A 13,164-nucleotide genomic window follows, 5' to 3' on the forward strand; every position below is an offset into this window, starting at 1 on the left:
CATCTGCTGTGGTTATAACAAATAATACACAGGGCCCTGCCTTTGCGGTTAGAAAGAACATGTACGCACGATGTGCCTTTTTCAACTAAACAAATTAGGCAACAGCCATTCTCTGGTTTAATTCCCCATGGCAATGCCTTGACCAATCAGAGTCAACTTGCCGGGTTTGAATTTAATCAAAATTTGATTGTTACTGTCTATCAGTTAATTGGTGCATTCTCCATGGCAATGCCTATACCAGTCAGAATCCCCTTGCAACCAACGAGCACTCTCTTCTTATTCAGTATAAATCGTTGTTCCATTTACATTTGGTATTCTTGTGAATTGTCCGAATGAGAGCAAGATGAAAAGCTTTGACAACATGTGTCTTTTTTCGGCAATATTTAAGTTTTGTACCACCAAACAACTACTAATTAAATTGAAACAACTCATGGCAGTGGTGTGTCACAGTTCACCCTGGGAGTCTGAGTTGCTGTGGCAACATGCACTTTTATGTTGGAGCTATGGATAGTGATGGGAGAGGCTGCAATATTCCTTCTATTACAGGGTGAGCAGGAATCTCTCCCACTCTTATAGCCTACCAGTGGTGTGTTGGAAGGATTTGCACGTTGACACTCAACCTGTTTGGCCATGTTATGAATGCACTTTCTTTGGCCATAAAGTCTTGGGTGGGACTAGAACCCAAAGCTTCTGGCTCCAAGCCAGGGATGCTACTCACTGTGCCACAAGACCTCCAGAAATAACTCATAGATATTAGTAATTATAGACTAGCCAATTTAATAACAAATAATTCATGGACAGAGTTCCTTAGTGAAGTGCACAACAGAGGCTATAATGGCGGTTCAGTGTATAAGTGTAATTTAGAATTAACTAGATTGGCAGCTGTTGAGATCAGTGCATGTAACTGATGTAACTTGGTGAGATTAATCTAGAATTAAACTGTTTACACAACTGACAAATTGACAGCATTGGATAGCCACTCTATTGCATAGTTTAAAGTCTTAGATGCTGGTGGTTAGCAACATTTTCAGAGCACATAGAACCTTGTCCTTATAAGCAATGTGGTTGAGTTGATTCTCTTCCACCCTGAGGATGGCAGTGTTAGCTCCTGAAATGTTGACTCGAGGAACCCCTTTGTGGAGGGGGTTATCTGCTCTACTCATGTCCTCTGTTCCAATTGAATCCACCTTCTGAATAAGAGATTATATCTGAAAGATGGCTTAATTTTCATCATCCTTGATCTCAAGGCACATGTGAAGTTCAGTAACATACTGATCTCTGCCTCTGACTGACTGCGCAGAAGTACTGTCTTACTTTTATTACCTCTTGCTTTCTGTCGTGAATTACATTGTGTTTATGAAAGTACCCCTTTAGGTAAATATCACTACAGAAGCTGACAAAGAGTATCTCCTACAAAGAGAAACAGCCAATGAAGAGAAAGAGAACCTGATGCCAGGTGTGCTAAGGACTCTTTCATATACTCTAAATTTAAAAGGAAAAATCCCTTTCCGTTCTATTGATCAACCTGCATGACATGTGTCTGAAAGGTTCACTTTTTTTTCAATGTCTATCACTTCCACAGTCATGTAAAGATTCTGGGGGATGTCAAAGTTAATGAGGCACAGATATGTAGGCGTTCCAAGCATTACTTTTTATTCCCCTACCTTCTCATTTTTTTTATCACAAGATCCTACATAGGAGCAGACAAACATAACATACTTAGGTCCCATTAACAAGCACAGTTGGCACAGTCCTCAATGTTAGGAATCTTATCAGTTTTGAGGAATATTGCTTTTAAATAAACATCTTTGGATTGTTTTCCCAGTCATTTCCCTGCGTTCAACTTCACCTTCACCATGACCATTCGTATAACCTCACTCATTCCTGACCCTGCTCATCTGCTCCTGGAATGCTTATCCATGCCTTTGTGACCTCTAGGTTTGACAATTCTAATCCTCTTATGGCTGGCCTCCCACTCTTGCATCCTCCATAAAATTGAGCTCATCCAAAACTCTGCTGTCCATTTCCAAACTCGCACCAAGTCCTGTTCATCGATCACCCCTGTATTCACTGACCTGTTAGTTGCTGGTTCACCAATGCCTTGATTTTAAAATTCTCCCCTTTGTTTTTTTTAAATTCATTCACAGGATGTTGGCTTCACTGGCTGGGCCAGCATTTATTGCCCATCTCTAGTTGCCCTTGAGAAGGTGGTGGTGAGCTGCTTCTTGAACCGCTGCAGTCCATGTGGTGTAGGTACACCCACAGTGCTGTTAGGGAGGGATTTCCGGGATTTTGACCCAGCAGTTTTCAAACCCCTCAATGGCTTTGCCCCTTCTTATATCATTCACCTCTCCCAGCTGCACAACCTTTAGTACTCTGTGATCTTCTAATCCTAGCCTCTTATGTATCCCCTAATTTAAGCATGTGAAGCCATGCCTTCAACTGCCTGAGTCCCAAGCTCTGAAACTCTCTTCGTAAATCTTTCTACCTCGCTATCTCCGCCTTTAAGTGGCTCCAAGAAACTTGATTCTGCTGCAGTCTTCTGTGATGTAATGTGAAATTTGTGTCAACTGTTTGATAACACTCCTATAAAGCACTTTGGGATATTAAAGATGTGGTGTTAATGCAAGTTGCTGTTAACTGTTGATTCCATATTGTGTCACCATTTTTACTGAAACTCAGTTTTGAGAAAACAATTCAAGCAGTATAGTATAAGAAACACTTTATACACAGGCAAGCTTTAGACTAACATGGACAAACTGACTTATGAGCTCCAGCCTCTATAGTGAGGGTACAGCAGAAGATGAGAACAGTTGGGGAAGGCGTTGAGATGTGTATCAGAGAATGACAGGACCTCAGTGTAATGTTTTCTTCCATTTCCTCCAAATTGACAGGCTGCCCAGCATGTAGCTCACCACCACCTGGTGGCTGGGGGCCATTGGGGATAGTTGTTGACAAACAAGAATGGGATGGCAGGTGATCATAGGAGGGATGGAGAGAAGGAGAGACAGTCGGAAGTGGGATGGCTGCTGGAGAATGATACTGATGCGGGAAGAGGGTGGTTGGCTGTGAACATGGCATAGAATTGATAGATCGGTGATTGAGGCAGAAGTCTGGAATTGCGGCGGGGGAGAGAGAAAGAGGACGTGATTGACAGAAAGGACGCTGAAGACTTTTCTGAGGGAAAGTGGGGAGCTCTCATGTTCCTCCTGGCCCACAATGCTGTTGAAATGAGCCTCCCTTATACTATGCTCTGGGAAACACTTGCACCAACTATGAAATGTAAGGATAGCGTTAAATAGTTATCCTCCTCAACATGATGTCACTAAAAATCTAGAGCAAAACATATATTTCGTTAACAAAAATAGCATTAATATTGAAGCAACAAACCATCTGATAGTAAAAAAAAAAAATCGCAATTTTCTCCCCTGTAGGAGTGAACATTTTGCTGGGGTAGAGTTGTCTGACCCAGGGAATCCTGCAGTACCTATGAGCACTGATTAAGGCAGTGTATGTCGGTAGGAAACCTATTTATTCCACCATTGACAACCTTACTTTCAACACCTTGCCCCCTTCTCACTCTAGAACCTCTCCTTCTGACAATCTGTCTCCAAAAAGTCTTTCTGCCAAATCCCTTTCTGCTCAAAATCTCTCTCTCTACCTTCTGCCCTTGTCCAACTTTTAAAATCTGTTTTTTTATTGTCCTTCCCCAATCCACTTTTGTATCCCATTTTATTTCCTGCAAAGCATTTCTAGGCATCTATCCGATGTGAGGAGCTGCTTATTGGAATTGAGCCTGATAACTACATTAACCAGCACAGTTCCCTGTAGGAGGACCAGACTGATGTAGGATAATTTGTTTGTACTCTCTTAACACTTTAGGCTAATCAGAGGTGAGGTCAACCAAGACTTTAAAATGTTCTAACCAATGGTTTTTAATAACAGATTTGTAGACAGGGATTGTTGTGCTATGTTGATTGCGCTAATATCCCATCACTGCCAACCATGTTGTACCATGGTGGCGTTGTTGTCTCAAAGATGAGATCCTGCAGAGTTGTATATTTAAACATGAACTCTTTATTGTCAACCTTTAACTATTTACAGATCCCGTGTTACTGTCATGCCTGGTGCTGTTACCTCCATGCAGGCTGGTTCCAGAGTGTTCTCTCTGGACTGTTCTCTCAGCCTATTACTATGTGACTCTATACATCATGCCGTAGATGGTGCTATTTTCTAGTTCCTCATTAAGCTTTGCTCTGTCGAGCACCTTTACATTACAATGGCATGACATAACACAACAGAGATGTGTACAACTTTTAAATCACTGATACAATTAAAACCCCAAATAGCCGATTCTCTGCCAACATCCCATTAATGAGAGATTAATAATTCCTGCGTTATGTTTTTCTGGTGCAACTCATGGACTGAGCATTGTCCCATCAACTGTCCCTTACATCGGCCTTTTAAAAATTCTTTAACAGGATGTGGGCATCGCTGGCAAGACCAGCATTTGTTGCCTATCCTTAATTGCCCTTGAACTGAGTGCCTTGCTAAGCCATTTCAGAGGACAGTTAAGAGTCAACCACATTACCGTGAGTCTGGAGCCAAATGAGGCCAGATCTGGTAAGGATGGCAGATTTCCTTTCCTAAAGGACATGAGTGAACTAGATGGGTTTTTACAACAATCAATAACAGTGGATGTCGATAGATGATGTCCTGGTCACTATTACTGAGACTTGCTTTATATTCAAGATTTATTAGTTGAATTTAAATTCCACCAGCTGCCATGGTGGGATTTGAACCAGTGATATTACTCCTATGCCACTGACTCCTCCTGTTCTTGTGGAAAATCAAAACCACTCTTCCATTCTCCCTTGCCCATGGTTCCACAGATTAATGCTACCAAACAGTACCTGGCATTTGCAATGGTTACTCAGAGTCTCCGGAGATCTTCTTATCAGTAAATTTCCAGACTGTCTTCCAAAACGCTTTGGTCACGTTCCCCAACATGCTCTCCTGAACAGTCAGTTTAAAAGTACTTTTAACCCAATCGCTCCGTTTAGCAGATAATTAATCCAGGTAAAGTCCAAAAGTCCTTCAATGAAAATCCTGGCAAGATTCTTATTACTTATTTGTTTTTTATTTTAACCTAAGTGGACTCCGGTCAGTTGGAGTGGTCAATCTGTTGCACACTAAGCATAGACCAAGGATCAAATCTGGGTCAGACTTGAACTCTATGCCTTAGTCCCATTATAAACTACCTGAGGAATAACCTGATATATTTTGATTAAATTTGATAGTAATCTTTAGCTTTCTCTGAATTTAGTCCACAAGAGGTTGGAACTAAAACATCAAAGAGTAAGAGCGATTTGGACAGCGACCACTCAAAGTAAGTGAAGTTACTCAACAAGTAACTTATCTGTAGCATTTACAGTCACCTGATAGATGTATATTATTTTTGCAACCGATATGGCGCAGAAATTACAGCTCAGAAGGAGACCATTTGGCCCATCATGCTTGAGTTAGCTCTTCAACTGGATCAATTCATCTCAATCATCGACCTTACCAAGGTCAGTGAGTAGAAGGCTGTAATTATAAGGGAACTTACCTAACAATTGTTTCCCTTCCATAGAACACATAGTAGACCACAGAAGGAAACCATTCAGCCCATTGAGTCTGCACCAGCTCTTATGAAGAGTAATCCAAGAAGTCGCAGTCCCCTGTTCTTTCCCATAGCCCTGGAATATTTTCCATCCAGCAAGAGTTCTGCCAGGAGCCATTTCTTGCACCTTGTCTTCCAAGCTTTTGTCATGCTAAATCACTTCCATAGCTTCGCCCCCCCCCCATTCCACCCCCCCACTATTTCTGTAACTCCTCCAGCTTTACAACCCTCTGAGATCTTTGGGCAGAATTTTTCGTCCTGTGGGTGGGTGAGTGCCTGACCTGATCGGGAGTAAAATAGTGTGCAATGACATCAGGTGAGCATCCCGACATCATCGCACACTCGTGCGATATTTCAGTTGGTGGGCACGCGTGAGAGTTGGCTGCGCGCCTGCTGACAATTAGGAGGCTTATTAAGGCCATTAAGCAAGTAATTGAATGTTGTTTCTTGCTGCCCGTCAAACCTTATGGTTGGCAGGCAGGCGAATAGGCCAGGCGGCCTTTGCATATTTTAGGAAACATCATCCTATGGGATGGGATGAGCTTTCCAACAGTAAATAAAAAAAATAGAAATTTTTTTTACATTTTTAACATGTCCCTCTTCACGTGACTGAGTCACATGTAGGGACATCTTTATATTATTTGTAAAATCTTAATTTTTCATTTTGAAGTTCTTCAGTTCCTTGAGGCAGCTCTGTGCCTTCAAGGAGCTTTCAGTGAGCATGAAGATTGGAATGTGCAGATTTTAACACTTGCACTCCTCCCACAGCCCACCCACCCCCCCCCCCCCCCCCCAACCACCACCCCAGCAGCGCTGAGGCTCTCTGTACGCATTTCACACTGGCTGGCCGTTTACTGGCCAACCAGCGTGAAATCGCGGTCGTAACATGATTGCGGGAGGCGGTCCGTTTCGCAGCTGTTTCTCAGCCTTGCACCCCGTGCCTGCTGAACAAAGGGGAAAACCCTGCCCTTATGTTCCTCCAATTCTACACTCTTCTGCATTCTTTGATTTCCTTTGCTTACCACTGATGGCCAGGGAATTTACATAGGGTGTTGTTATGATGCCTTCAGCTGGTATGAATAAAAAGCAATATCATAATTAACCATATTTTTTGCTGAAATGAAAGGGGCAGAAAAGAGTACTGTGGCAATGATGCCTGGGAAATATATTCCACAATATCTCTAGTATGCTTTTAATTTTTTATGCAAGTTCACCAATTCTATTTTGTTATTTGGATGGAAAGTTATAGAATGATGCAGTACAGAAGGAGGCCATTTGTCCCATCATGTTTGTGCCGGCCCATTGAAAGAGCTACCAAACTGATCCCACTTTCCTAGTCTTTCTCAATATTTTCCTTCAAGTATTTATCCGGTTCCCATCTGAATATCACTATAGAACCAGTTTCCAGCATTCCTCATTGAATGTTCTTGAGGTAACCTCCATTTATAAGGTCATTCACCACTGTCAACAATCAATATTCCACAAAAGCTCGATCACCTCTTGGATGGTCAACTATCTATGCAAATCATCATTCCATTCTGCTTGGAAAATCATAGAATAGGATCTTACAGCACAGAAGGAGGCCTGTCCAGCTTCAAGAGTCCCGCTCGAAGTCCTTAGCTGTACAGTAAGTCCACCTTCAGGCCATTAATTGACCAATTTGAGGAAAATCATAACTGGATGACTGTTTCCCACACAGTGCCAATATTGACCATGATGGTGGGGACCCACGGAAAAACCCCTGCCCCCAAGGGAATTGGCAAGGAACCAAAGCAAGACATGAAGAGAATTTACAAAGGGTGTTGTTATGATCAGGAATGCGCTACCTGGAAGTTTGGTGGAAGTGGCTTCAATAGTAACTTTCAAAAGGGAATTGGATAAATACTTAAAGGGAAGAACATTGTCGGACTTTGTGAGGGAACAGGGAGGAAGAATGAATTGAGTAGATCCTTTATAGAACTAACTGAGGCACAATGGACAGAATGGACCATACTGATCACTGACTGCCCAGAATCGAAAGGCCCTTGCAGCCATCTGGAAGCTGAGTTAGTGTTGGGACCATGTAGGCATTGCCTCATACCTCAAAGTCTTGTGGAGTGCTTAAAAAATAGATCTAAGGGCCTCAGATCCAGACCTGTTATGATCCTTGGCCAGACCCCCAAGATGTTGGGGAGATCCAATTAGGGAGCAATAACGTTTTGTTTAAAGTAGATGAAGTTTGAGATTCAAGACACTTGCTCAGTGATTAAAGCCACAAAATTCCATGGTTTTGAACAAACAAAAATAAACTTTACTATACAAGGCCAGAAAAATAAAACAATTTACAATATCTCTCTTATACTCCAATATTTAGGGTAAGTATGAGGTACATGTGAACCACAAACTGTGGTTGGACACACCACACTGCATAATAAATGACAGTTGCAATCAAAACAGATTCCATGGATTTCTCAACAACCCACCCAGACGTTAGTCACACTGTAAGGCAACCAATCTCACTGAAACTCTGTCTCTCTCATGAGGGTTTCCAGTCTTCATCTTCAAGATCTGGCCTTGGAATTCTCTCTGAATAAAGTTGCTCATTCAGTCTTGTTTCTCAAGAATCTGTCCCCTGGATTCCCAAGTGAACTCAAACACCATTTCACAAGCACAATTTCAGCTCTTAGCCTTGCCAATCAGAACATTACTGCTCGAAAGGAGTACCTTTTCCCCAGCGACCTGCAGCGTGGAGTCATCAACTTTTGAACATAGGAATTAGGAGCAGGAGTAGGCCACTCAGCCTCTTGAGCCTGCTCCACCATTCAATAAGATCATGGCTGATCTGATTGCAACCTCAACTCCAAACTCCTGCCAACCCCCAATGACCTTTCATCCCTTGCTTATCAAGAACTTATCTACCTCTGCCTTAAAAATATTCAAAGATTCTGCTTCCACCTCCTTTTGAGGAAGATAGTTCCAAAGACTCACAACCGTCTGAGTGAAAAATTTCTCCTCATCTCTGTGACCCCTTATTTTTAAACAGTGACCCCTAATTTTAGATTCTCTCACAAGAAGAAACATCCTTTCCACATCCACCCTATCCCCTCAAGATCTTATATGTTTTAACTTTAGATTCTCCCTCAAGAAGAAACATCCTTTCCACGTCCACCCTATCGAGACGCCTCAGGATCTTATATTTTTTAATCAAGTTGCCTCTTACTCTTCTAAACTCCGGTGGATACAAGCCTAGCCTGTCCGACCTTTCCTCATAAAACAACCCACCCATTCCAGGTATTAGCCTAGTAAACCTTCTCTGAACTGCTTCCAATGCATTTACATCCTTCCTTAAATAAGGAGACCAGTACTGTACACAGTACTTAAGATGCGGTCTCACCAATGCCTTGTATAACTGAAGCATATCCTCCCTGCTTTTGTATTCAATTACCTCGCAATAAAAATAACATTTTATTGGCTTTCCTAATTACTTGCTGTACCAACATACTAACCTTTTGCGATCCATGCACTAGGACACCCAGATCTCTCTGCATCTCAGAGTTCTGCAATCTCTCACCATTTAGATAATATGCTTCTTTTTTATTCTTCCTGCCAAAATGAACAATTTCACATTTTCCCAATTTCACATTATATTTCATTTGCCAGATCTTTGCCCACTCACTTAACCTATCTATATCCCTTTGTAGCCTCCTTATGTCCTCTTCACAACTTACTTTCCTACCTACCTTTGTATCATCAGCAAATTTAGCAACCATGGGCAAATTTTTTACCTCGGCAGGCGGGCACTTGCCTGACCTGCTTGAGTGTAAAATGATGCACGTTGACATCGGGCAAGTGTCCCAACGTCAATGCGCAGCTGTGTGATATTTCGGTTGGCGGGCATGCGCCAGAGTCTGACTTTCTGCCTGCAGATGAAAAGAAATTCAGGGACCAAATGAAAAAGAGCAGGAACAAGATGAAAATAAAACCAGGTTTTGTAGGAACATGCGTAGGCCATTCAGCCCCTCTTACCGTTCCACCATTCATCACTCTATGCTTGCTGACCTGCTCTGGATCTCAGTGTGACACCACCTCAATTTTAACTTCCTTATCCCTTATTTTCAAATCCATGAACAGCCTCAACTATCTCTGTAACCTCCTCCAGTCCAACAACCCTCCAAGATCTCTTTGCTCCTCCAATTCTGGCCTCTCACAGATCATTGATTTCAAATGCTGCACCATTGACAACCGTGCCTTTAGATGCCTGGGCACCAAGCTCTGAAATTCCCTCCCTAAGTGTCTCTGTCTCTCTACCTCTCTCTCCTTTTTAGAAGGTCCTTAAAACCTACTACCTCCTTAGCCAAGCTCTTGGCCACCTATCCTGATGTCTCCTTATGTGGCTCAGTATCAAAAATGTTTTTATTGATATCTCCTTTGTTAAGTGTCCTTGGACAGTCTGCAACACAAAATACTCTCTATACAGGTTACTATCCAATAAGATCATGACTGATATGTCTTTTTCTTTACTATCGATTTTTAATTGTGATTTTATTTTATTTTTTTCTCCTTTGTTTGTTCACCAGAACATCGGACCAGCTTGATTGTAAGAGGCCAGCATCAATTGCAGCCATGAATGCGATAGCTGGACCTCATAATGGGGTTCCAGGAAAGATGAATCAAAAGAACTCCTACAAAATCCATCTCCCACTGACCTCCAGTCAGATCAGCAAACAGACTATCTAACCTTTGAACTGATGCCTTTCTAATAGGGAAGCACTAAACCCTTGATGAGAAGGTGTCTCTCGAGCACTGGTCAAAACCTTGGGTAAAGCAAGAGAGACGGTCTGATCTGAATCAGAGGGGGAGGGGGGAAAATAAAAAGGACAACCTTGGAATTTTAAAGATTTTAGTGGAATAAATTATTTTTGTTACGTAATAGACTTAACAAAAACACTTACAGAGTTAAAATGCAAACAAACAGCAAGATTTGCTTGGCTACAGTGCTACACATTTTGGGTTGAGTGGCACTAAAAGTAAAGGATGGATTTAATGACTTGGTTTTGCTGAACATCCCAATGTATGTTGTGAAAGTGCTGTTTAATATATAAGTACAACAATTAAAAGTGATTACATTTAAATTTATTTTTGCCTCATTTTTATTTCCACCATTTCTATCTAAAGCCCCAGAGATTAACTTAATCCAAGGATGCTTTCTCTTGGACGCTAAGGAAAGGCTATGCCGCTTTTACACTGTGTTCATCTCATGATGCATTTTATACCAATACTCATTTTCCACAAAGCCTAAATCGGATCATAACTTGAATTCTGCTTCAGTATCTAGGGAGACTCCTCATTCTTGAGCAGGGAGTAATAAGAAGCTCCCTGTTCTACTGGGTGATCACTTCCTCCGTGGCAACCCTACTTGTCACTTTGTCCCTTTTATCGTATTGACTGTTCCAGTGTTCTCCTGGCCAGCCTCTCATCTTCCAGCCTACCTAAACTTCTGCTCATCCAAAACTCTGCTACCCTTATCCTAATTTGCACAAAATCCTGTTCACCCAGCACTCGCTGACCTACCTTGGCTCCTGGTCCAACAGTGCCTTGATTTAAAAATTCTCATCCTGGTTTTCAAATTTCTTCATGGCCTCGCCCCTTCCTCCCTCTCTAACTTCCCAGAATGCTCTGAGATCTTTGCACTCCTTCAATTCTGGCGTCTTCAGCATCCCCAACTTTTTTTTTCACTATTGGTGGCTATGCCGCGAGTTGTCTAGGCCCCAAGCTCTGGAATGAGTACCTCCCTAAACCTCATTGCCTCTCCCACTCCTCCTTTTATTGTACTCTTGAAAACTTGCTTCATTGGTCAAATCTTTGATCATCTGTCCCAGAGATTTCATATATGGTTCAGTGTCACATGTTGTTTGGTAGCGCTCCTCTGAAGAGCCTTGGGACATTTCACTAATTGAAAGTTTACTCTGAGCCTCGTAAGGAGAAATTGGGACAGATGACCAAAAGCTTGGTCAAAAAGGGTAGGTTTTAAAAACCATCATATAGAAAGGAAAGCTAGGGAGGTTTAGTGAGGGAGTTCTTGAGCTTAGGTCAGGTGATCAAAAACACGGGGGATAGTTTTCTCTCTGTCGGGCAGCCCGGACAGAAGTGGGCGTGGGCGGGCGGGGAACCGATTGCCGCCCGTGATCAGCTGCACGCCGCCATTTTATGTGGGCGGGCCAATTAAGACCCACCCAGCGTGATGCACGCACAGTAGTGCTCAGCACTACCTGTGTGGGTGGGGGGAGGAGGGAGAGTTGGGGCCTGCGCTCTTTTGTACCTGGGCGCGAGAGAGGGCAGAAATCTCCCTGAGGCATGCAGCTGCCTCAGGGAGATTATGTTCAACGTGAAACTTTGAAAGAAAGAAAATTATTCAGACATGTCCCCTGATATGACAGTGTCACATGAGCTGGGACACGTTTATGAGTTTTCATGAAAACTTTTATTTAATTAATAAACCCTTCATGAAACCTCATCCCGCCCTTGGGTGAGGTTTCATGAAAAATGGGACGGCCGCCTGGGCTCTTCGCCTGCCCGCCAGCCTTAATGTTGGACGGGCAGCCCTGACAATTTGTCCAGTTGGGTGATCAATGGCTTTAACAGGCCTTTAACAGCTTGGCAGGTGTGCAGATGACTCAAGGGGCCCACCCCTGCACACCAAAGAGAAAATCCTGGCCATGGCCATAGAGGTGATTTTTCAGGTGCCTCTTAATAGGTGGGTGAGAGATAGAGAGGAGGAGAAGTTTAGGCAGAATATTCCAGAGTATAGGGCTCGGGCGGCTAAAGCACAACCATCAGTGCTGGAGTGAAGAATATCAGGGATGCACAAGAGGCTAGAATTGGAGGAGTGCGGAGATCTCTATTGTAAGGTTGTCATGAAAATATAATCATTTTCATCATAGTACTGTGGTTTATTGTAAAGGTCGGTTAATAATAGGGTTTGGATTAGTTTCTCCCTGTGGATGTGTGTGTGTGGGGGATTTAATAGAATTGGAGGCAGCTGGTCTGAAGCTTTTGAGTTATCAAAAGGAAAGCTAGGTTTGACATGCTAAATACATAAACATGGCTGAAGTTTTAGAATGTGACATGTGAGGAATATTTGCATTTTTTAGATAAAATAGGTTAGTTTGAATTTCAAAGAGCTGGTAAGATGTTACACCTAGCCATAAGAAGCTAACCCATACAGCGTGTTTATTTTTCTCAAAGGTTACTAACAATATGAGTACTATGAAATATTTATATTATGAGAAGAGTAAAGTTGCAAAGACATAATGGAACAATGGAATTTACATTAAGGGAAAAACATGTATAAAGGAGATGAGGTTATGTATGAGGAGAAGGCATTCTAAGATATAAGTGCGAAAAACCTCCAGCCTCTATGCATCAAGTTGTTGTCTACAGGAACCGAAGCTAAGAAAATTCACCGTGAAATCACTGTCCAGGGTATTATGTGCTTTACCTGGGTCTGTTGGAATTTATTTGTT

At 42.4% G+C, this 13,164-nt stretch overlaps 1 protein-coding gene across 1 annotated transcript in view; it reads left to right on the top strand.

The window, feature by feature from the left end:
* Window positions 1-10,673, top strand: part of cfap65 (cilia and flagella associated protein 65) — a 191,093-nt gene extending 180,420 nt beyond the window's left edge. Inside the window, exon 34 of the mRNA XM_041201213.1 lies at window positions 10,219-10,673. Coding sequence (XP_041057147.1) covers window positions 10,219-10,378 — 160 coding nt within the window. The 3' untranslated portion in view covers window positions 10,379-10,673. The remainder of the gene's footprint in view (window positions 1-10,218) is intronic.
* Window positions 10,674-13,164: the final 2,491 nt, after the last annotated feature.

This window comes from Carcharodon carcharias, chromosome 12 (genome assembly GCF_017639515.1).
Source record: "Carcharodon carcharias isolate sCarCar2 chromosome 12, sCarCar2.pri, whole genome shotgun sequence".
Lineage (NCBI taxonomy): Eukaryota > Metazoa > Chordata > Chondrichthyes > Lamniformes > Lamnidae > Carcharodon > Carcharodon carcharias.